The sequence below is a fragment of the Dromaius novaehollandiae genome, chromosome 18 (genome assembly GCF_036370855.1).
Source record: "Dromaius novaehollandiae isolate bDroNov1 chromosome 18, bDroNov1.hap1, whole genome shotgun sequence".
NCBI classification, from domain to species: Eukaryota; Metazoa; Chordata; class Aves; order Casuariiformes; family Dromaiidae; genus Dromaius; species Dromaius novaehollandiae.
In genome coordinates, this window is record NC_088115.1 from 11,211,216 (window position 1) to 11,233,923 (window position 22,708).

Here is a 22,708-nt window from a genome sequence, read left to right on the forward strand (position 1 = left end):
GGAAACACTCCCTTGTGATGCTTTTGTCAGAGGATAGTCTTTTTCTTTTGAAACACTTGGCCAGAATACAGCAATCTGCAGAAAACTGTCAGAATCAGTTAAACTTTCAAAAAGAAAATGGAGCTATAAAACAACTCAGGTAAGATTTTTTTTTCTAACCTAGATTCAAAGAAATGTCGAGTGCATTTTTTTTTAAGCACACCCAGAACTAGGGATTATAATAAAATAAGGCTTTCTGATATTTTTAAAGAGATATTTCACATATTATGCTGGACAAAAGGCATTGAAGATAATGGAAAAATAAAAAAAGTTTTCAAACTTTAATAAATACACAGTGAAGATCTGACATTACTAACATCCAGATTTTTTTAAGTTACAAATATATTTAGTACAATAATGCATTTTAAAGGTAGCTTCTATGTATTTTCAAAGACCACTTTTTTAATTTGTATGTGAACATAATTGAGATGTGATTGAAAGTTATTTCTGATATACCCATTACCTTTTTACAGTCAGAACAAACATTTGTCTTTTGTTAGATCTCCTCTACTGAAAGGGGTAGAAAGAACTGGCCTAGGAAATGAGATACTGGGCTGAGACTACCTCCTGTCTGAAAATGGGTAGGTCATTTAAACTTGCTCTGCAACTTGCTCCTCATTTGCAAAGCAAAGATAAAGTAGTATTATCCCTACCACACAGATAATGACAAAAACTTACATAAATACAGTCTTATGTGTTCTGGCAGTAAACACTCTGAATACCTAGGTGTACCTCTGATCAAGTGATATGCTTCCAGACAGGCTTTGTTGGACTTAACCTCTGATTGTGGTTGACTTTGGTTTTTGAGCAGACGCCTGTGCCTACTAAGTTAACCTGAAATTCAGAACAGTTGTTTATATACTGCCTTTCCCTTCAAAGCACTTCATACATAAGCCTAGCTTCCCTCTAGTTAAGGTGCCCAGGATACGGCCCCCTCAGAGGTGAGAGGGCAGCAGTTAGTACCAATTTTAAATGACTTGAACACAATATCCAAATTTTGAGATGGTATTTCTAAATACAAATCCTGCAGGAAATGTACAAAGACAAAAAGAGTAGTTGCATCTCAAGTCAGACACTTCTACAAGGAGTCCACAATTCTGAAATGCTTACATTTACTTTACCTCATTCAAATGATAACAGTTCCAGAGCAGTCTGCTCTTACCAAATAAACTACTGATTCAGTAATAATTCAAGAGGCAGCACCATCTACTGAATCACCATCATCTCTGCTGGGGGAGGGTTACTTAGCAATTCACTCTTTTAGTTTGAGATTCCATGAATTGATTAAATACGTTACTGTAAAAATTTTCACTGAAAATACAAGGTAAATGGAAGTCAGCAATGCAATTTTAGACGTTTATTAAACAATTTGTTCCTTTGAAAGTAAAACTGAAAATCTCAGTTTGCACTTGGATTTAAAGATCTGCCTCATCACATTCAGGTAGCATGTATCATTATAAGAGATGGCTTTGAGACAGCTGCCTTTAGAGATTTCTTGTGTTCTAATGGTAAAAATACTATTCCTAAGGCAATTATAAGTACATGAGTTTAAAAAAAATAGAAAAAATTCTGTCAGAACAGCAGCATGTGCCCACAGTGGTTTAATAATATAATTTCATATTGCACAGTACTCGTGTGTAGTTTTTATAGTTTCTCCTTCCATGGGAAAATGGTCTCAAAACTGGTGATCAGGTAGCAGAAGTCCTAATTATGTAGATATTGCCTATTACTGATATCCTGGAAGTGGTAATTTATGCCCTTCCTTTGCTTCAAAAAAGGTGTAAGAGAGAGTGATCAAGTCAACTTTAGCCATTTTAGGGTCCTCTGCAAATTCTGGATCAATGTAGAAAAAGACAGGCATGTCTACTTCCTCTTGAGGATTAAGCCGCTGTTCTTCAAAACAAAAACACTGCAGTGGAGAGGGAAAAAGAAAACAGAAAACAATTAGCCAGAAAAGCTAAAGTGAGCCTTCTCTGCCAAGGTGAGGTAGCACTTCATCTCTTAAGTCAACTCTCATTCCCTGTACTTTCCTCACATCCAGGGAAGGATGGGCACTCAGGATAACAAGTGCCATCTCAGCAACGTGACACCAAGACAGCCATTCTGTTCCCCACACATCATAGGAAGAAATTATCTTTCAATCATTTGTCCAAAAGCGCAAACTGGACAGGCTACCTCACATCATTAACAACTGCCCTCCACGTCACTTGTACTAACGTGTATTAGGGAACTACTCTAATTTAACATGCTATGGCCTGTCAGGAAGACAGCAAGACTAAGAATGAACATGGTCATTTGAAAAGTTAACGGTATTTTCTCAAATATTGGTATACTAACAATGGACTCCAGGGTTGAAATTCAAAATCCTCATTTATGGGTAACAATTTAGTTACATTCATATAAAGAAAAATACAATCAGTGAATTGTTGACACTTACTTGTATTTTATTGAAATACTGTCCTGCTTCAAACGGTACTACATTGTAGGTAGAGATTCCAATTACTGGTTTGTCAGTAGGATTTTTTGCTTTATAAAATGCCAGTGCAGTCTCTCCTGGTACCACCTGTATTAAAAAAAAAAAATCACATGAAGATTTTTAATAGACTGGAGCCCTCCATCCCTCAAAGTTGTTTAGTTTAAATTAAGTATGAGTTTTTCTCTTTTGCCATTTCAAATTGATTACTCCTGTGCTTCACTAACACCTTGCTTATAGATAACTCACCCCTGTTTAAATTAAAAATATTAAAAGCATCCATATATGTGCATTTTGAATCTTGACCAGTTTACCACTGAGCTTCTACTATTCTCAGCAGTTTACCAGCATGCAAAGCTTTTTAAGAGGCATATTTATACGGGGTGTACTTTTCCATTTTTGAGATTATTGTTCTTTCAGTAATGGAATCAGAAACTAATGAAGAAGCATAACTGATTTTGAGAGCCTTTATCAAGAACCGATTTTAAACACTAAAGTTGGACTAAAAAAAAAAGTTCATTTCTATAAAAACAATCCTGGAAGCAGAGTGGCAAGAAAACAAAGTACTATCCTGGCAAAACTCCAAAGTCTAAGACAGCTAGCTATACTGGAAACTTGTTTTACGCTTGTACAGAGTAAGTTGCAATCTTTTTTTGGCACCTTGATTGGGAAAAAGAACCAACTACAGGATAAGTACAACACGACAGGCAATAAAAGTTTGCAAAAACTCTCTGGTAGATAAGATGTGAACTGTGCCTCTTCCACCAGTACTGAAAATAGAATTCTGAACTGGGAGTTTTATGGAACCATTCCTGGACTAAGAAACAGATGTATTTTTACTTCGATCAGCACCCAAGTATGCAAGTCAACTAACCCATGGGATGGGGATGGCAACAAGGGACCTAAGTAAAATCTAAGCTTCAATTTTAAGCTCCATTAATTCGCTGTTGATGTGAAAACGAGGTGAGCCGCTCACGTAGATTTCTGTTTGCTGAGGCCTGAAGTTCCAGTGGATGCTCGCGTGCACGTCAGCGTTGAAGGTGACCTTGACGACCCGCTCCTGCACCGGCTCCATGCTCTCGATCCGCGCCGAGCCGCCGCCCGCTCCCGTCGTCCCGCCCAGGCCGGTCGCCTCGGAAGGGAAGGGGACAAGTCACAGCGCGGGGCACCGTCGGCGTCGCGCGCGGTCTGAGGGGTTGCTTAGGCGGGGGGGGGGGGGGGGGGGGAAGCGAGCGCTCGTAACCGAGGCCCTGTCCCGCGGGGGAAGCCGCGGCGCGGCGCGGTACCTGGCAGTAGAGGCGGTAGAGCGGCACGGCCGCGTAGGACATGCCCACCATGCCCACGGCGGCGGCGGCGATGTAGGTGAGCGCCGTGCGGTTGCGGCGCCGCCACTCCTCCTCCTGCCCGCGGGTGAAGGGGTTGGAGCCGCGCAGCCCGCGGGCCGGCTGCGCGGCCGGGCCGCCGCCGCCCAAAGCCCACAGCCCGCACCGAGCCCGCGGCAGGGCCCGGCCCAGCGCCAGGGCCCAGAGGGCGCCGGGGAGCCGCGGGCCCCCGCAGCGCGCCCAGCCCCGCCCGCACGGCCCCATGCCGCCCGCCTCCCCGCCGCCGCCGCCGCCTCTTCTCGCGAGACCGGGCGCGGCGACGCCGGCCGCTGCCGCGGGGGGAGTCGGGGCGCGCGCGGCGCCTCAGCCCCGCCCCCTTCGCCAGGGGAGGGGGGGGTTGTCGCTGAGGGCGGGGTGTCTCTGAGGGGAGAGGGGTATCGCTGGGGGCTGCCCGTCGCTGCCCCCGGCGCGGGGGTTCCCCCCACCCCCGAGGCTGGGCCCCGCCGCTGCGGGCTAACGGCTCCCCCCCCGTCACTCCGGGCTAACGGCTGCTCCTGCCCCGCCGGGGGGGCGGCGCCGCCCGCCCTGGGCCGCCCCGGGGTCCGAGGGGAGCGGCTCTCCGCAGCCACAGCGGGGGCGATGGGGTGGAGGGAGACGCGAAAACTGAGCGGCAGCGCCAGGCTGGTAGAGGACAGAGTAACCGGGGCGTGAGGAGCCTTCGCAGGCGGTTTGCGGAGCGCACCACGAACCGAAGGCAGCGGCGTAAAGTCTTTTTCCCCCCTCTTTCTTTCTTTCTTTCCCCGTGCATGCCTTCCCGGTGCTTTAGCACAGTGCTTTGGAGGCACAAGACAGATATTCCGGTGTTTCACCTCAGCAGCACGCACTGGTGTGACGGTAATTTAACACAGAAGGACGCTTCCACTCTTCTCCTGTCTCTGTGTTTTATGGGCACCGTCACAGTCTTTGCTTGTTTTTTCCTGCTAGTACTGCTTTGGCTAATGTTCGGCTTCATCTTGTTACGTATTGATTTGGTTTGGCTTAGATGCAAAATATTGACATGTGGCAAAATAATTTTGCGCTGTTTTTAAGCAGCAGTTACCTCAGGGTTGGCAAGTCCAGAGAAATTCAGATTAACCTTCCCCGGCAGGACTGGTCGCACGCGTTGTGGCGGACTCTGATATAGCGATGCTTGCGTTCGTTGCTTTTCCCCCTTCGTTGGCTCTGGTAATTTGAGTCACGCAGTGACTAGAGCAGCTCCTGATGCGGCTTCATGCTTCATTTAGATGGGTCGAATAGTGGAACAGCGAAGCCTGGAGCGAAGCAATGTGGCAGATCTTCCTCTCTATTTAGATTACATTATTTCTGATCCTTTAACGAGATCTGAAAACGTTCACTGCAAGCTGCTGCTAAAAAAATTGTATTCTTCCAAAATGCATTTTTCAGTCCATTCTTGCAGAAGTAGAGCCTGCAGAAGTCGCGCAGCAGTTGGTCGTTGTGGGGGCTGATGCCGTGCACCTGAAGCAGCCAGGGAGCCCCCTTAGTTCAGCTGAGCCGTTTTGTAGAGGATCACTGGTGGCACAAGCACCTGTGGCTCTCTCCTGCCTGTGGGGTGTTTAAAGTGCTTCTTGGGCCCCTCAGGTTCTTGGCTGCTTGAGGATTTAACCATGCAGCTCATAAGGTCAGGAAGATTTGCTACTGATAAAAGCTGATTATTTTTGCATAGGTACTTTTCCAGTAATTTTTCAGATGATTGTAGCTGAGATGCTTTATTTCTTACGGGCCTGTTGTACTGATAAGAATACAATCTGAATTACTGTTTTTACATATTTTTAGCAATATGTAACTGCATCTGGGATGCCTTTTGGCCTATGCCTTACATACTTAAGAATTTAAAAGTGTCTCTGATGGTGAATATAGACATTAAGTTAAAAAAAAGTGGGGAAAAAAAGAAATAAGACACCATATTTTGTTCATTACAAAATTCCCTCCCCCAATAACCTTTGTTAGAAGAAAATCAGCTCGTTATTTTGTCTTTTGCAGTTATATGAGTTTCCCCCTGATAAAATAATCTCAATTAGTGGATTTTTCAGAAGATTTAAATCACAGGGGGCTGGAGTTTACTCCTTTTTACAACCTCATCATTTAAGAGGAAATGAGGATGTTGGATATTCTGGTACAACACGCAGTAAGTCCAAGTTGCTAGCTACTTACGTTTTACTTTTCAGCCGTGAAGTGTGTCTGGTTATGCACAAAAGTTCTTTTCCCACTTATCTTCAGCTAGTCAGTATTACATAAGAATTGTTGTGTCTGAAAATAAACATAGCCATTTAAGTTTCAAAAAGTGTTTTCTCCTTTTTTACAGCAATTATTATCTTGGTTATGAGCCAGGGCTTCATGTTTCCGAATTCTCCATTCTGAGCTTCTATTAGAATAGTGCACCTAAGATGATGTCCTGTGCAGAGCCCCTAACAGATCCAAATAGAAAGTAAGTACTTTTCCCTCCCTTCAGACAGGACTATAACAATTATTTGATTGTCATATGAAAATTATTGTACTTTAATTCGTAGGATCTTGTTTTGATGATTTCTTAAGGAAAAATGCTTTGATACTGAAATAGGCTGAAGCAGCTTCTCACAAAAGCTAATATCAACACCATCAAATTTACACATGAAGGAAAGAAACAGCTCTGAAACTTTTCATTAAGTTAATCAGCACCAGGTTAAAACTGGATCTCCACAGATAAAACCTCTCATAAAAATTCCTCAATGTTTCTGAAACTATGTAAATGCACTTGTAAGGTCTATGACAAATTATTTCCCTACGTGTATATGGTAACTACAGTAATATGCAGTACGGAGTTTATGTAGTATGATGCATTATTCTTTCAGAATAATATGTCTGCATGTCTTTAATGTTTTATATCCAGTGCTTTGGAACCATCTAATCTTTTTTTTTTTTTTTTGGTCAATCTCATGGGAAGTATAATGATTATTATATTAATTTTATAAGCTGTAATGTTATCCACTTTGATTTAGTAAAAAGTTGGCTTGGATTCTAAATGTCAAACTCAAATTCAAGCACAACTGAAAAATCTTAATTCCAGACTCTTCCCATACTGCTAAATAACCATGCTAACGTTGTCAGGAAAAATCAGATTTTAAAATAGATGCGGACAGCTTATGGTGGACTGTTTCATGTTTGCTGTTCTTATGCAGTAGGTCCAACAAATTGTACTCAAAAGTACTGCCAAGCCATTTAGCATGCATTTTGAGTTATGCCATTTCAAAGATAAGTTGATTAGAAATGTTTTGCTTTTCTTTTTTTTTAAATAAAAGCTATTTTCCTTTTCATTGGGATCTGAAGAAGCAAACGCTGTGCTTGTCAGATGGAAATATAGACTATGTAATGCCGAGATACATATCTTCAAAACAGCTATGTTTTGCTAGGTTTACTTAGAAGGTATACTGCATAGTTACTAGATCACTCCATAAACAATTTTTCAAATGTAAGATTAACCTTAATAGCATGCACATAGGTTTGCACATGTTGGCTACCTGATGATGCAAGACTATCATTTTCTATATTTAATATATTTTTTCTTCTAGGAGAGAAGGTACCAATGTGCAATGCTTCAGGAATGTGTTTGGTTAGATGTTAATTGAGCTTTACCTAAACTTTCATTAATGTATTCTTCTCCATACAAGGGAGTAGCCCCAAATCATTCATATTTCTCCACAATTACAATGTTGCTCATGCCTTTTTTTCCTTGCGTGTTTAACGTTTTGTCATATAATGACATAGATTTTCTTTTAATTTTTATAATGACCTGGTCAGCAAAACGTATTTTGAATAATTAGTGGGTTTGGATAGATCAGAAGGAAGTGTCTGTTCATACTGTATAATAAAATGTTCTCTTAACTATGGTCCTTAATGTCTTAATGAATATTCACCCTCTAAGGTCTGTGAACCTGGAAGGCTACAGTTGCATAACAAACTTTTATAGTATTTTTACAAAAGCCTTTTTTATTTATAATGAAAAGATCTTGTGAGTCTTGCTACCAAGGTTTATAGGAGAATTTAGCAGATGATAGATTAGGCAAATCTTTCTGTCTTGGTCTAAACCATTACAAAATTTGTTTTGGGAAAGGTGAGTCATAATTAATAGTGAGGCTAGAAGACAGTAACTTACTAGCTTTTTGAAAAAAAGAATGTTAGTCAGCTTGCCCCACAAGATAGCAGAAAATGTCTTGAAGATTTAGTTTTGCATACTGATTTTACATTTTATGGGTTTTAAAGTGGTTGTTGTTTTGTTAGCTGTTTGTAATTGGTGTTCCACAAAGTACGCTCTTCGAAGGCAGAGAACAAGCAAGAGAAGCAATAGCATCATTTTTTTTATATGATTCCATTAGAAACATTAAAGCAGCAGTAGAATTTTATGATAGAAACCTAGAGGATGAGTTCAGGAAGCTGAACAATGCATAGTGTTACCTTGGAGAAGGGATGGAGGAGCAATCTTTTGAAGGAATGGTATATTGGTGATAACAGAATTCTAATGAGAAGAGGTGGGAGTAATAAAAAGTTTTATACTACTTTATATCTGCCTTTATTGTTGGGAGTTTTTTGTCATGCCTAATTTATTAAAAAAGCGCTTGACCTCTTTAATAATTGAAATACCTAGCCATGAGTCATATTTTTATTGGTTTTCTATATATGTGTTTCTGTTGTGTGAAATATGGCACTAGAAACAAGCAAAGCTCTATTGGTCAAAGTGATTTTTGACAAATTTTCTTGATACTGATACAACAAATTGAACTCTACTGATACTAAGAACAGTGAAAATTTTGTTGTAGAAAGGGTATTGGCATTTTATTCCTATCTTAGATATCTTGCTTAGAGTGTATCTGATTGATACTGTGCTTAAAATATCAGGGGCTTTTCTTTTCTTGGGCTCACGTATTAGTAACTCTAGCAGAGTTAAATTGATTTAGATAAGAATATAAAGGGCCAGATTTTCCTCACTAAATGTATGTGAGCAATCCACATGACTCCAGTGGAGCTCTCCACATTGTGGGAATCCCAAGGCTGATTTATGTTCCCACTTCCATCACTGATGTGCTCCTTAATCTGTAGTAGCTCACTTCACCTTTCTGTCCGTCTCTGTATTTAGCTTACAGGCGTTTCCTGCTCTGGGGACTGACCTCAGTATATGTGAACGCTATGTAGCACATTGCTGTTAATGAAAAAGATCAAAAATCCTTTCTCCAAAATAACTGTGTTAATCAAGCCATGGGCACTGCAACTTAAAAAAAAAAAAAAAAAAAAAAAAAAAAAAAAAAAACAGTGTCTGAGATGAGCATGTGCGTTGATAGCACAACCAAGATGTCCTGCTGTGCAGCTCCAGACACTGACAGATGCTGTCTCATCACGGGATAACTCTGCTTTAGAGAGGTTTCATCTTTCTGTTTAAACAAAGACCCTAGTGAACACAGCATCTTCGGTTTTCATTTGAAACAGTCATTTTTTAAAGATCTTTCAGAGAGAGGAAGGGTAGTAGGAGTGCACGTACTTATTCTTTCATTTGGTGAAAAAAGTCTTGTAAATGACTGCAGAAGAAAATAGTTGCTCAAACTGATGTTGGAAGCTTAGAGCTCCTAAAAGAATACATGTGTATCTCTCTAGAGATCAAGCCTCATTCAGCAGAGTCTGATTTCCGTGGAAGTAGTTGTGTATGTTTCCTTTTTTAACTAGTTTATAGTCAGTGTAACCGAAGAAATTCTTTCCTCTAGGTATTTTGCTGATATCCCATTTAGATATCCGTTTAGATTGCTGAATGCTGAGAATGGGCATTCTAAATCAGTAAATTAAAAATTAAAATGTTCTATTACTTTTTTGTTTTTTTTAAAAAGAGAAAGCCTTACTAAAGTAGATTAGAAAGGAACAGAGGGATGACAGATCACTTTTAGGAAAATGAAAAAAAAGACTTCCATAAATCACATTTTACTTTTTTTTTCCTCCTTTTCCTGAAGTTCACCTTTATCTACTTTTCAGCTACTTGTATTATAAAACATATCATGAAAAACTATAAAAATAGGATCATATCTCTTACACCATTTTTATTATTTGCTTTCATGAAAAACATACATGTGTCAACTTCTATTTCTACAAGAAATAAACCGAGTTCTGACTGTTGTGTATTAAAACACTACAACCAAATTAAAACATCGCATAAGCAATGCCAAGACTGAGAATGCAGAGTATTAGCACAATGGCATTTGTTCGTTAATGCCTTCAGGCTATCTACCTTGGCTTTTCCTTTTGTGTGTGGACGTATATAATCCAATCTGTTAGGAAGATTGCTTTAGAAAGATCATGAGTTACTGCTTTTGACCCTGTTTGGAGGGAACAATAAATAATTATTTCATTTGGCTGCTGCTAGATATAGCTTGCGTAATCACACTTGTCATAAATGCAAGTGAAATTTCTCTCTTTTGAGTTTATCAGTCTTAAAAGTTGCTACAAATTGCTGTTTAAAATGGAGGAAAAAGTAAGCATTACCTTGATAGGTGAATTAGTCCATGTGACGCAGAGGGTTTCAGAGAAGATTAGTAGGCAGAGACACTCATCTCAGGCTCTGTTTGATTTTTTTCTGTTTTGTTTTTTGGGGGTTTTTTTGTTAGTAGCAGAAATTGTCCTGCATGTAACCTCTCTGCTGTTGAATTGGAAACCTCGAGTTTTGGATCATTTTGGGTATTTTGTCCTTGTCTTTTCTGCTGTACTGAAGAATGTCCTTGCTCTCACCAGGAGATGAAGATGAACCAGAGCGTTTTGATGGTCTCTCTCTCTTATACTGGTATGCTGAACTGTTAGGTTTTGATGAGATTTCCCTAGTCCGTAATTGGGAAGAGTACAGTAAAGATATTTTAAAAGCTGTAGCCATTTACAGATTCATTTTCTTTCTGTAAGCAGCCAGGATTTATCATTTAGATTGTTGCGGAAGTGTCACATTACAAATAATATGTATTTTGTGATGGAAGGGTATTCTTCTTCTACTGATAAATGCAGCTAAGTATTTTGTTTGTGGAATAGTGACTAGTAATTTTTGAGGAATACAGATCAGAAGAGTATCCAGTCTCACGTTCTGATAAGTCTCTAGGAAGCTGTAAGATAGAAAGCTGCTGAACTTACTTATGTGCTTAAAAAAAAGTAATAGAAAAAAGTATCAAAGATTTCATTTTAACTGCCTTTACTACATCCTCTACACAAAAATTATGAGTACTTGGTCTATTAGCATTCCAGGACTTCAGCTGAAGTGTTAAGTTTAATGTTTTTTTGAATCATTTCAGTGTAACAGTTATAGCCTGTTCTGTGTAACCTTGTTTCTTTTTTATCTCTTTTCTTACTTCCTTTTTTTCCTTTTTCTGTGTACTAAAAGTTCGTTTCCAAGTATTTTTGTATGACTTCTGTAGGAACAAATGGTGATACCTCATTGATTCTTTACATCTTTTTCTAGAAAGAACACTGAAATTATTTTTGTTATCATTGCCAATTAGCTTAGGTGCCTATTTCCTTAGATATGTTGTTGAGCATATTTCTGATGTTTTGGGGAAATAGCTAACAATTCATATTATCATTATTCAGTAATCGTGAAATGTATGTTGGATGGGAGCTAAATCCAAGTTGTTATGTAGTGAAACTGTTTAAGCACTGTTTATTGTAGTACAGTGATGACAAGGAACATGTCTTGAGGATCTGTCTCTAAGTGATACGGGAGAAAACTGAAAGTCAGCAAGATGTAATATCCTAAACTAATTTGGGCATTTGAAAATCCTTGTCTTTAGTTTTTATGTTATGAAGTAATTTTAAACCTCATATATTGGAGGGACTTGGTCTTTAGAGCATAAACACTATTGAATACCTTGTAACTGTGTCTGTTCAAAGTGTCAGTCCTATCTGATGTTAGTTGTAGATGGCAACATCCTGATAACTTCCCTATTTTGGCGATTCCTTAACGAAGAAGAAAAAGGTTTATTAGTTTATCCTGTCCTTATGTATTCTCTCTCTGGTCTTTGTCAGAATCAATTTTGAGCAAGTTAGGGTCTCTCTTGTGAGAGCCTGTTTGCTTCTAGAAATATAGATTCTTTCTTACTTGAATTGTTCTGTGCCCATATTTGACTGTATTTCATTATCATTTTACATAGTAGGAGATAAATAGGTTCTGTGGTTTCTTATGAACTCTGTATTTCTTTGAAATACTGGACTAAAAATCAGATTTGATCTTTTAAAATTTCATGAAAGTAAAATTCCTTGCAAAGTAGAAACATAAAGTTTGTTCTTGCTTTTATTTACTAATTTTAAAAAGTTAAACTATTAATAACAGTATTCAATATTTCTTTGTAATTATGGTATTCATAAACTAAGATTTTTCTATTCAGATAACTACTATTCAGCCTTTGCTAATATTAGCATCAAAAGATCAGGAGAAAGTAAAATGTTCTTGATGAACTAGTATAGTCATAATGTGCTAGAAATAGTTACTTAAGGAAAATCCCGTTAAGTTGAGGTCTCTACTATTATTGAAAGGTTTACATATTAAAAAGTAAAAACAGTTGTTTGTGATACTGATACTTGCAATGTATAGACAAATGTCTGCCATGTGAAAACTGCTGAGAGCATGGCAGAACATAGAACAATAGTAACAAAAGGTGAGGTGGGAAAAAAGCAAAAAGAATAATTGTCTGCTTTTTTTTTTTTTTTTTTTTAAAGATCAGTGTTCTTTGTCTTCTCAGTTTTCAAAGGTGGATGCAAATCAGGGACAGACCGGTAAAGATGATGATTAGTATATTTTCAGCTTCAAAAGAATTTTGAATCATGGAATAATTCAGGTGACAGTACTAGGTGATAATGCAAAAATAGTATGCTGTTCTAATATGCAAGTAATTTATGAAAAATTTTATGTTAGAAAACATTCTTTTTTTAATTTCTTCTAGAATGTGTTTGAGTAGAAGTAGTTTGGTCCACTTTTAGCCTTATAAAGTGAGTCTTACATGGTGTCATGCAGTTGCGAGGTCATTTACAATCTTGGCAGTGCCAAACTATGCTGATTAGGTTTCATCATTTCTTTTTAGCCTACGGAACAAGAAATATTGCAGTAAAAATTCTACAACATTTGAAGCATAGGCTTCCTTTTTTTTTTTAAAGATGAATTATGATGTCCATTCTTTTGGCCAGCTTTCCTAAAATAAAAGGCTAATTTTGCAAATCCCTGGGAATTTGAAGTACTGGAACAAATAGTTTGTTTTCAGAGCAAGTGCAAGGATCCCTTGATAAAGATGTCATTTGGTTTTGTTTTACAACAAAGAAGGGATGTTCTGTAGGTATTGCATCTCTTGCCTGGTGCTGGAATTTAGGGACATTTCGACCTTCTGGATTTCTCTCTTTCCTCTGTCCTTATAAGGACATCTACTCCAGTTTTTGTGGAAATAACCAGCTGCAGGCTTGGAGTTCAAGCTGTGTGCTGGATTTGGTTATGTGAAAGGATTTAGGTCACTATGTCCTCCACTTTGATCTTCTTTTTTTCCCCTTGTTAATGAATTCTAGTTGTTCCATTTCACTTCAGCATCATACTCTAGAAAATACAAGTCACTAGCTAATAGAGAACAATATGTAGGTCAAAGCAAAAGAATTTTAGCAGTGCTTCTGCTTCTTTGTACAATGGGTCTGGTGCAAAAACTGAACTGTGGAAGGACAGGGGATATACAGTATAACTAGGGTTTTTTATAATAGCTCATCTGAATGAAAATACAAAATGGCAAAGGGCTAATCTGGATTTATAGGGATTCTTAATGCTTTATATTCTCAGCACGGTATGCTGGGAATATTTCTGATGGAATTGTAAATTTATATTTCAAGCCTCTTAATTTCACTTTTGTATATTTCTTTAATTCTTCACCCTTATCAAGTGCATACCAAAAATTCCTCTGCCTTTAGACAATTTCACATGCCATCCTGGTGTTTTGTCTTGGGATGGGAGGGCATGTAGAGGAGCAAGCCCTAGGGTTTGGAAAGAAGCCTTTATAAATAAAGAGAAAAATGATGAGTGAAGAAGTGAGAGATTGTAGGGAAAAGATTATGTTCCTGAAAAAACAGAAAGTTATGTCTTAGAAAAATTTTTGTATATACTATCTTAGCTGTGGTTTGTTTTAATTTTTGTTACCTGATTTAAGAAGTTATGATGTCGTGTTCTTGCTTAGATCCGAAGGTGGACACGGCTATGAGATTTTGTTTCTGTTTAATCATAATCCTTTTATTATTTACAAAATGGGATTCAGAATTTGGCTGAAATGCTCTGGGAAAAAGGGAATAAACTAAGTATACCTTATTTTCCTTACCATCTTATTTTTATTATGAGCAGATTGATTTTTCTTGTTTTTTTTTTTCTCCTGTATCCCAAATAGAGAGAGAGTTTTTAGTCAAGAAAACTAGTTTTGATTTGTATTACAGTTAAAAACACGGTCACTGTAATTTCTTCTATATTAACATAGCACTGTATGTATTTCTGTAATTACAAATATGCTGACTTTTATTTTATTTCTTAGGACTATTATGGGCCCTCATGGAATCAATCGAGCTGTTCACCGCATTTCTTTTTCTGATTGTCAGAATGGATTAGGTAATCAGATTGCATGTTTTGTTTATTAAGAGTAAATCAAGTCTAAAAGTATCTGGCGAGCTTTCCCACTTCACACTGACAGCAGTAGAAGTTTAATTTATCCATCTTTTTTTGATTTGATTGTAAATCCATTTAGCACAGTTGGTGGAATAAACAACTTCTTGCTTGTTTCTCATTTGTTCTGCAGGAGTTAAAATTATTGGAGGTTATCGGGCACAAACAGCAGAAGATTACGGGATCTTCATTAAGAGAATTCTACCTGGAGGGGTTGCTGCTGTAGATAGTAAGTAGTTGCTTTTAAATTTTGTTACAAACCTGCTTTATACAAAAAGCTGTCAAGACTAATCATCTTTATTTTACTTTGTGTATGAGCATATTTAAAATAACATGGATTACTTACTATTCGTGATACTGTGACTTCTCTTTAAGATAGAGATGTGAAGCATAGCTGCTTTGTGGGAAAAGATTTTAATACTCTCAGTTTTTGAAAATATATTCAGATCTAGATATGGCTGGTGTGAAAGCAATTAATAATCTTTCAGCACAGTTAAACAAGAGTTGAGATGCCCCTATTAATTTGCAGGGGTTAAGAGTGTTTGTTCATGTAGAGAACCAGTATTTTTTGAGTTTCAGTAAATGTTTTTTTTCACTGTAGTTTAGGTGTTCAGTGTGGAAGGAACAAATTATTCTACATATTTTCCAGTAATAGAAAGGTTATGGAATATAATTCTATCCTAGATCAGTGTATGGGGTTTTTTGAGATTCCCCTGGGCTTTATGCAGAATGATCATTTAAAGTAGCCTAAATCTACTTCAAAAATAATAATTCCTAAACTTGAGATTTGGAGAAAGTTTAAAAAATAAAAATCATTCAAAAAAACTCTTCTAAATGTCTTTATGGAATGTATAAAACATTAATATTTTTATTTGTTGAAATTTGTAGTATAAAAGTTCAGCTGAAAATGAATTCTACAACTATGAAGCATGAATTCCAGTCTGACCAATACATACGTGCTATGTGTAAATAATATAAATAGCTAAATAACACTGCTGTTTTTAGTGGCCGTTCTGAGATTAGTGATACTGATAGTCTGTCACAATATTATAGCTAAATTAGGGTCAGAGCCTAAGGCGCTAAAAGTCATAAGGCTATGTCTATTCATTAGATCGCATAAAATTGAAAGGAAAAGGTCTGTTTTATTATAGTGATGTAATATGTTCCCCATTTTCCTGTTGATCCATAAATTACTGTTAATTTCATTACAAGGCCGTTTGCTCACTGGAGACCTAATTTTAGACGTCAATGGAGAAAAGTTAACTGGAGTAACCAACGAAAGGTATGTTTATACAGATGACTAGATGTTTATTAGAGTATGGAATACTATATGTTTTATGCTGTAATGTATTTTGGATCAAATCACTGATTAAAATCATAAAGTCGTATCACTGATTAAAAGAAGATAACTCCACTGAGGTCTCTATAGTTAATTAAGCTGGCAATGAATGTATCCTATAAATCTAATTCAGCAGACATGTTTGTATAATGACACTTTACATGCTTGTATAATGGCAGAATAAAACCAATTCTTAATGCTGTAGATTATAAAATGTATTTGAAAATAGCACTAAAACATCGATCTGTTATAATATTAATATTTTTGTAATTATCTGTTGCTTTAATACCCATGCAAGTAAATGGTGCAGCTAACAAGTATCAGTTACTTGTAATGAGGCAATTAAGGAGAAGTTGCTTAGAAAAATCTGTAGAATATGCTGGATATTTTCTGTAGCTGGATCACTAGTGATCAATATTAAATGCACAGGGTTGAGTGAGGTGTAGAATTAAAATTCAGACAAATAAAAATTACAGTATGAACTGCTAAGGGAAATCCTGAGCAATGAGGCATACCTGAGCAGTACCCTGTTCTGGTCTAGGTTGCTAATCCTCAGTGAAATCTAGGAAAGTAGCAGGATGGATTCTGAAAGAGATGTGGATACAAGGGAAGGGAAAGAGATGGCAATTCCAGTTTACTCCTGTCACCAGGCACAGGCTCACTGCAGAACCTGTCTTTCACTCAGTTCTCCAATGCTCAATTTGGGTTATGCTTTTGACAAGCTTTTTCCTCTGCGTCTGGCAGTCAAAATGATTAACTACTTTAAGAATCTGTTGGTTTTCCTGCTGCTTTACTATTACTCAGAGTATACGTCATGACAGAACACTAGTGTGTGTGTACTTTATTGCTTTTTCCTCCTTTTAGGGCTGTTGACATCTTGCGAACGGCATCAGCATCCAATCATATGTCTCTACTAGTTGCTAGAGATGAAGAAGCAAAGTAAGAGAAAAATAAAACATTGTTTTAAAGCATTCTGCCTCAAAAGTGATAAAATACAATGCTATACCTAAGGTAGTAAGGGGGATTGTGTGTAGGTTTCTTTCAGAGTAAGAATTAATCACGGAACTACACCAGATGTCATAGCTTTCCATGCTATGATAACATTTTGTTAGTGTACTGAGCAATGAGAAGTGAGCTATTCTATTTAGTTTAATTACACTTTTCACATCAGTTAAAGTGGTAAGCTCCAATTTCAGTTTTGAAATGACTGAAACCCTATGCTGCCAGCTAAGAACATTAAAAGCTATTTTCTGTGATAATAATGTATTCCTTGCATAATTTTAAAATGTAGGAAGTATTAATAAAAGTAATGTTAGACCCACAGGAGTACGAAACTATATGATTTAAGCAGGTCTTGCCATCTGAAAAAAGGCAGATGTGGTTATCTTTTATTTTCCCCCCTCCTAAATTCACTTTTCAATCTCTAATGAACTCTGAATTAGTCTAGATAAGTAGGTTAAACTGTTCAGTGTAGCAGGTAGTCCAAAATTCGTCCATTATGAGGACATTTATACTGAAATAGTGCTTTAATCTTGTTATCTGAAGTTAAGCGTATAAACCAATATTAGCATAGAATTGTGGGAAATATTAGGATGGAAAGAAGCCAGGAAGCCCATTCAGGTCCATACTCGCTTTTGATGTAGCAGCTGTTTCCTCCAAAGTTTTATGTAACTATATTGGATAATTATTGCAAGAGTACCTGCTGGTATTTGCTTTTCATAGGATGTTCCACTTAAGTAATCTCTCCATAAAGGACTTTTCTCTAAATTCCTTTAGCCCTCCATCTGCCTTAAGCTTCTCTTTCTGCCCCTTTATTTTTGTACTTGGCAGAAATTTAAATGACTCTGTAGCTTCTGTTCTCTCCTTTTTTTCAGGCAGCATAGATGTATGTGAGGTCCTCTCTTAATCTGCTTTTATCTAAAGCATAATGACCTAGTTCCTCTAACCTCCTTGAATAATTAAAATTTATCAGTCTTTCTACTGTTTTGGTGGTATGCCCAGTGGCTTGTACAGAATTTGCTGCTACATGTAGTCCCTCGCTCATGTAGACACCTCTGAATGAACTTCTTGTGACTGTACATTCCTGTGATAAAAGATTATTTGATTTATGCTTAATTGTGCTTATGGATGCACCCTGGATTTAGCATTACTTCAATAAATTTTATTATTTTATTTTTAAATAATGTATCAAGCTGAGATTTCAATAACCCTCTGTAGTCACTGGGATTACTTGCAAACTGCAGTCAGTTAATTTCTGTTCTCTCTCTGTCTAATTCTGTAAGATTAATTGCTGATGTTTCTGGTTTACATCATTCTAGATTATTTTCTTTCTATTTTTTTAATCTTTTATTACTGAGGTAGTCATAACTCAGGCTGTAATCTTTGTTTTTTTCTTAAAGTAGGCTATATTCAATATTAGATTAATCAAGCTTTTTTGTTCGTTTGTTTTTTCTCAATGCATGTAATATTGGGTTTACAGCTCTCCTGCTTTTTGGCCAGCTTGCTATAATCTGTTCTGTTTCTAGAAAGAACTTTCACCTTTATTTATTTATTTTTTCTTTTAACAGTGTGCCTGTCAGTGTTCCCCTTGCATGAGAGAAAACTAACTTTGTTGATTAGTTGATAGGTGCCTGCATCTGTTACTGTTCTTTTGAAGCAAGACTTTAGAGTGATTGCATTTAAAAGCTTCAGATTCTTATTTGCCTTACATGAAGCTAATTATCAATTAAATTTAGATTTCGACTACAAAAAAGCCTTTAGCTTGTGTTCAGTAGTTGAGGTTTATTTTTCCTCCTCAAAACTATTTCAGAATGAAAGAAAGAAAGGGTAAACCTGGAGTGTGTTGAAATTAAAAATGTAGCATTGAGTTTGACCTAAATACTTGAATAAATTGGCCATATTTCTATTAGGACTATCTAGGACTTGCATTTTTCATACTCTGGGATTAACTTTGTGCTCTGCTTAGAACAAGAGTGCTTCTTTTTGATGCATCTAATACAGTTTTTTCATATGTGTATGTTGCAATACATTTTTTTCCATGCACAGGTAGAAATATAATTAGATTTTAAACAAATAACTGTTGGAACTATTATATATTTGACTGACAGATAAGGTTCTTTAACATTAAATTTAGTCTTCCTGTTTGTTTGTGACTGGTGTTAGTCCCAATCCAGTATGTTAGTTCTGTAAAACAAGACTTCATTGTGAATGAGAAATAATAGCTTAAATATTCATTCAGAGACTGAAGAACTGTCCTTGATTTTAACTGTTGGGCTTTTTTTTTTTTTTTTTTTTTTAGAAGATTTCATAATGAAAAAGATAAGTAAAACTGAGCACATGAAATATTTAATACATGGTATCTGCTTAAGATGGAAATGTATTGCACATTTCTGAGAAAACTAAATAGAAGTTAAGAATTGGTGTCTGTTTTACTCATGCTTGAATAGCTATTTTCTTCTCTACCATTTTTTGACTAGGGTTGATGCTACAGCTTTGTTTGCTGGTCCCTTCTGGGTTTGTTTCCATGATAGTTAGACTAAAAGCATTCCTTAAACATATGAGTATATTATGGGTATATTATCTGATTCCTTCTAATATAAATATCTCATTTTGCACCTAAGTAGTATCACTGTTTTGGTATCTGGAGTTGATTTGAACTGTTAAGACTGAAAAATCTTAAAGGGTAAAGAGAGGTAATTAAACTTTTCTGCTAATAGTCCATTTTATTCATAGGCTATTGCTATCCCATCCTTATCCTTCTGTATTGCACTGTATTTTTTCTTACCTCTTCTGAGTGTTTGTGTATTTGACAAAACTTTCCGCTTTCAACTGAGGAGCCTTGTTGTCTGAGGAAGGGTAAATGTTTAAAAGAAACACACAGCTAGCGAATTTCAAAGGTTGCATTTAGAAATGATGTCAAATTCTGACAAAGAACATCTTTTTATTACCACAGGAAGGAATTTCTTGACCTGATGGACAAGTATGGCTCTCACAGTAACACCGACTCTGCAAGAAGTTCTCCAACCCAACTATTGGCAGGTAAGGATATTTCTGTGTTTTTCATGGCAGGGAAAACAAGACTGCTTCCTAGCCTGATATAATCTTGTAGGACTATATTCATCCTTCTGTGGAGTAGAAGATAGCACTTAAAACAGTTTGCATTTTGGGGGAGGGTGTGTTAGACCAATCAGAGCAAGTGAGTGAACGCAGGCAAAACACATATGTTTACTTACAACTTTAACATTTAGTTTGTAATCTAAACATGTAACTTGACTGGTCTGTGTTTCAGTTTCTCCAGCTCTAAAATAAACTAACTACCACCTACTTTCAGTGATTTTAGTTAATAAATAGTGTGAAAAATGTTTGATATTTGTAGATAAAACATGCCATAAGATTTTAAAGTACCAATAAAAGCTTGAGCTAGATTACATTAAGTTCTAATCCTCCTGGAACTGTTGCCTAGATAGAATGCCTTTATATAACCTATGCAATTATCCTTCAGGAAAGAGACTCAAGATGTTTTGGAGGGTTGTTTGTTTGTTTGTTTTGCCCTCAGTTAGAAAGAAACATCATCACTTGCTAGGTTTTAAAGAATATATTTTTGGAACCCTGAGCAGCTCACAGTTCTTAGTGATGTAGACTTAAGCTTTCTTTTGGTTGGTTGGTTGTTTTTTGTGTGCTTTCTAGCATGAAAACAGTCCCACTGAATTACTTACATGAGTTGAAACTTTGTGCCTTTTCGCAAATGTGTGTTTTATTTTTTTTTCTTCCATTATTTCTTTTCTTTAAGCAAAACCTGTTGACAGCCTTTCTTCTGGGTCATCCTCAAGGTCACAGAGTCCTCAGTTGCATCCAAAGGATATTACTGCCACGACCAGCAGCAATGATTCTGTCCTAGCACCATCCCCAGAGTTTGCAAAGTAACTTCTGAAGATGACTCTAACTCTCTTATTTAAGCTGTAGAAAATACTGTATTTAGTTGCTCAGGAAAATGTTGGGTTGAGCACTGAAGTGCTCAACTCTTGTTTTGTTTGTTTGTTTTTTAATCCTGTAACTGATAATACCATTGATACTATAAATGCTTTTAGTCTTAACCAGTCATTTTTCTCCTCATTTTCCCATTTATTTATTGTCTACATAGTAAAAGTAGATTTAATTGAATAGACTTTTGATCTTAGTGTGTCCTAACGACTAATGCCTCTGGTTTATGTGTACATAGCTCCTCCCATAAGCCTATCTATAATACAGAGGAGTTTTTACTCTTGTGAAATAATATATTTGTTCTTTAAAAGAAAAGTTGGAATTGCTAGAAGTAATAACTGAAGTTGCCGACTTTGTAGTAAGTAGACACTATAGTGCTTGAATATTTGGATTAAATATCTGCTAATTCTGTTTGGTTGGTGCAATAAGTATATATGAAAGGTTGCTGTAATATGTATATACGAAATCAACAAGACAAAGTTATTATACCAGTTGTGACTCTTAACTGAGTATCTAGTTTTGTGGAATAATTCTACCGTTCTTTTTATCTCTTTCTTTTCCTAGGGATAGTGTGTTTCAGATTATCTCCCTTTGCAAAGGAACAAGCCTAGGTTTGAATATTGTAGGAGGGATTAACAGAAATGAAGGGCCTTTGGTTTATATTCAAGATGTTATCCCTGGTGGTGACTGTCATAAGGTAGAGAATATACAGACTTTTTTTTTTAATATAATCTTTTTTTGTCTTCAGTCATCTGAATTTTCCCTTTCATTTTGAACATACTTTAGTCTTATAAATGTACATTTATACTGTAAAGACAAATTTTAGTGTCGTAAATATACAGTTTTGTGTTGCTCCTTGCTTCCTCCCTAAGCAGAAATACCCTATTCCTGACCATGTAACTGTAGTGTGGTACAGAATTATTTATGAATTCAAGTGTGTGGTAGATCAGGATCTTATTACCCAATTTGCATAGGAGAAAGAAAGAAAGACATTTCTCTTAGAGGTTAAATGATGCATGGATGCAAGGTAAATCAGCAGGTTTGGGGCAGAGCTGCAGATCGCATCTCTGTTTTTTAATCTTGGACATCCAAGCAATCATTTTTCTCCTAGACAGAATTTACCTTGATCCTTTCAGTTGGAAAGCATCAGGTAGATGAGATTAGAATAATAAGAATTTCTGATAGTCCAGGCTAGTAAAATGTACAAATCTGTACTGATTACTGCTTTCATTTCTGACAGATGCAATATATAAATCAGGAGGATTTGTAAGTTTAAAAAAAGAAATAAAAAACAGAGCACTCTTTCATCTGGTTCAAGCAGACAAAACCGCTTTATCCAAGCATGTGTCCTTTTGCATCCTCTGTTATTATGGTTATTTTGATGCATAGATACCTGTTTTTCTTTGCCAAGTGAGAGTACACGCTAATTTCACCTGCAATGATTTTTGCCACAAAGCCTGGTCTATAGCTGTTTCAGACCAAAATTTTCTAGATTAAGCTTAATCCCAAAATGCAGTGATGGAAAGAAAAAAGAAGAAAAAGTGCAATGTTTCTTCAAAACTTCTTTTCATAGATAAATAGTAATTCCTTTGTCCTATTTTGTTATGGCCTTGAAAACATTTTCTCATTGTAATTATCTAATTTGAAGACTGTCACATTTATAATCAATGCAATAAGACGGAGTCATTAATCTGCGGTAGATTCTAATATAAGCAATATTAGAGATAATTGCCCCACTTTGACTATCCAAATGTTTGAGGAATCTAAACAGAAAGCATATTTTAAGTCTCTGCCACAGGAGGGCAGCATTGAAGTTCACATCTTTTAATAGG

At 36.8% G+C, this 22,708-nt stretch overlaps 2 protein-coding genes across 8 annotated transcripts in view; one reads left to right on the plus strand and one right to left on the minus strand.

Moving 5' to 3' along the window:
• Positions 1–305: 305 nt before the first annotated feature.
• LOC112982612 (cytochrome c oxidase assembly protein COX11, mitochondrial) lies at positions 306–4,144 on the minus strand. Its single transcript, XM_026099126.2, has 4 exons — positions 3,799–4,144; positions 3,489–3,644; positions 2,477–2,602; positions 306–1,948 (listed from the first exon to the last, which is right to left on the minus strand). Exons 1-4 carry the CDS (start codon positions 4,096–4,098, stop codon positions 1,766–1,768), a joined length of 765 nt encoding a protein of 254 aa, XP_025954911.2. The 5' UTR covers positions 4,099–4,144; the 3' UTR covers positions 306–1,765.
• Positions 4,127–22,708, plus strand: part of STXBP4 (syntaxin binding protein 4) — an 82,294-nt gene continuing 63,712 nt past the window's right edge. The window contains exons 1-10 of one of the 7 annotated variants that reach the window (XM_026098943.2): positions 4,127–4,728; positions 5,875–6,019; positions 6,197–6,319; positions 14,430–14,503; positions 14,691–14,786; positions 15,770–15,839; positions 16,761–16,835; positions 19,849–19,934; positions 20,686–20,815; positions 21,441–21,573. In XM_026098943.2, coding sequence (XP_025954728.2) covers positions 6,279–6,319; positions 14,430–14,503; positions 14,691–14,786; positions 15,770–15,839; positions 16,761–16,835; positions 19,849–19,934; positions 20,686–20,815; positions 21,441–21,573 — 705 coding nt within the window. In that variant the 5' untranslated portion in view covers positions 4,127–4,728; positions 5,875–6,019; positions 6,197–6,278. Of the gene's footprint in view, positions 4,729–5,874; positions 6,020–6,196; positions 6,320–10,549; positions 10,685–14,429; positions 14,504–14,690; positions 14,787–15,769; positions 15,840–16,760; positions 16,836–19,848; positions 19,935–20,685; positions 20,816–21,440; positions 21,574–22,708 lie in introns of those variants that run through there. The other 6 variants (XM_026098942.2, XM_026098946.2, XM_026098944.2 and 3 more) reach the window with 6 other exon arrangements.

Bases quoted from the DNA above. Each gene is read 5' to 3' on its own strand.
- LOC112982612 (XM_026099126.2), bottom strand. From the start codon at position 4,098: ATGGGGCCGTGCGGGCGGGGCTGGGCGCGCTGCGGGGGCCCGCGGCTC. The intron at 2,603-3,488 runs GTGAGCGGCTCA...TTTTTAATACAG, and splicing joins CTCAGCAAACAGAAATCTAC to GTGGTACCAGGAGAGACTGC. The intron at 1,949-2,476 runs GTAAGTGTCAAC...TCTCCACTGCAG, and splicing joins AGTATTTCAATAAAATACAA to TGTTTTTGTTTTGAAGAACA.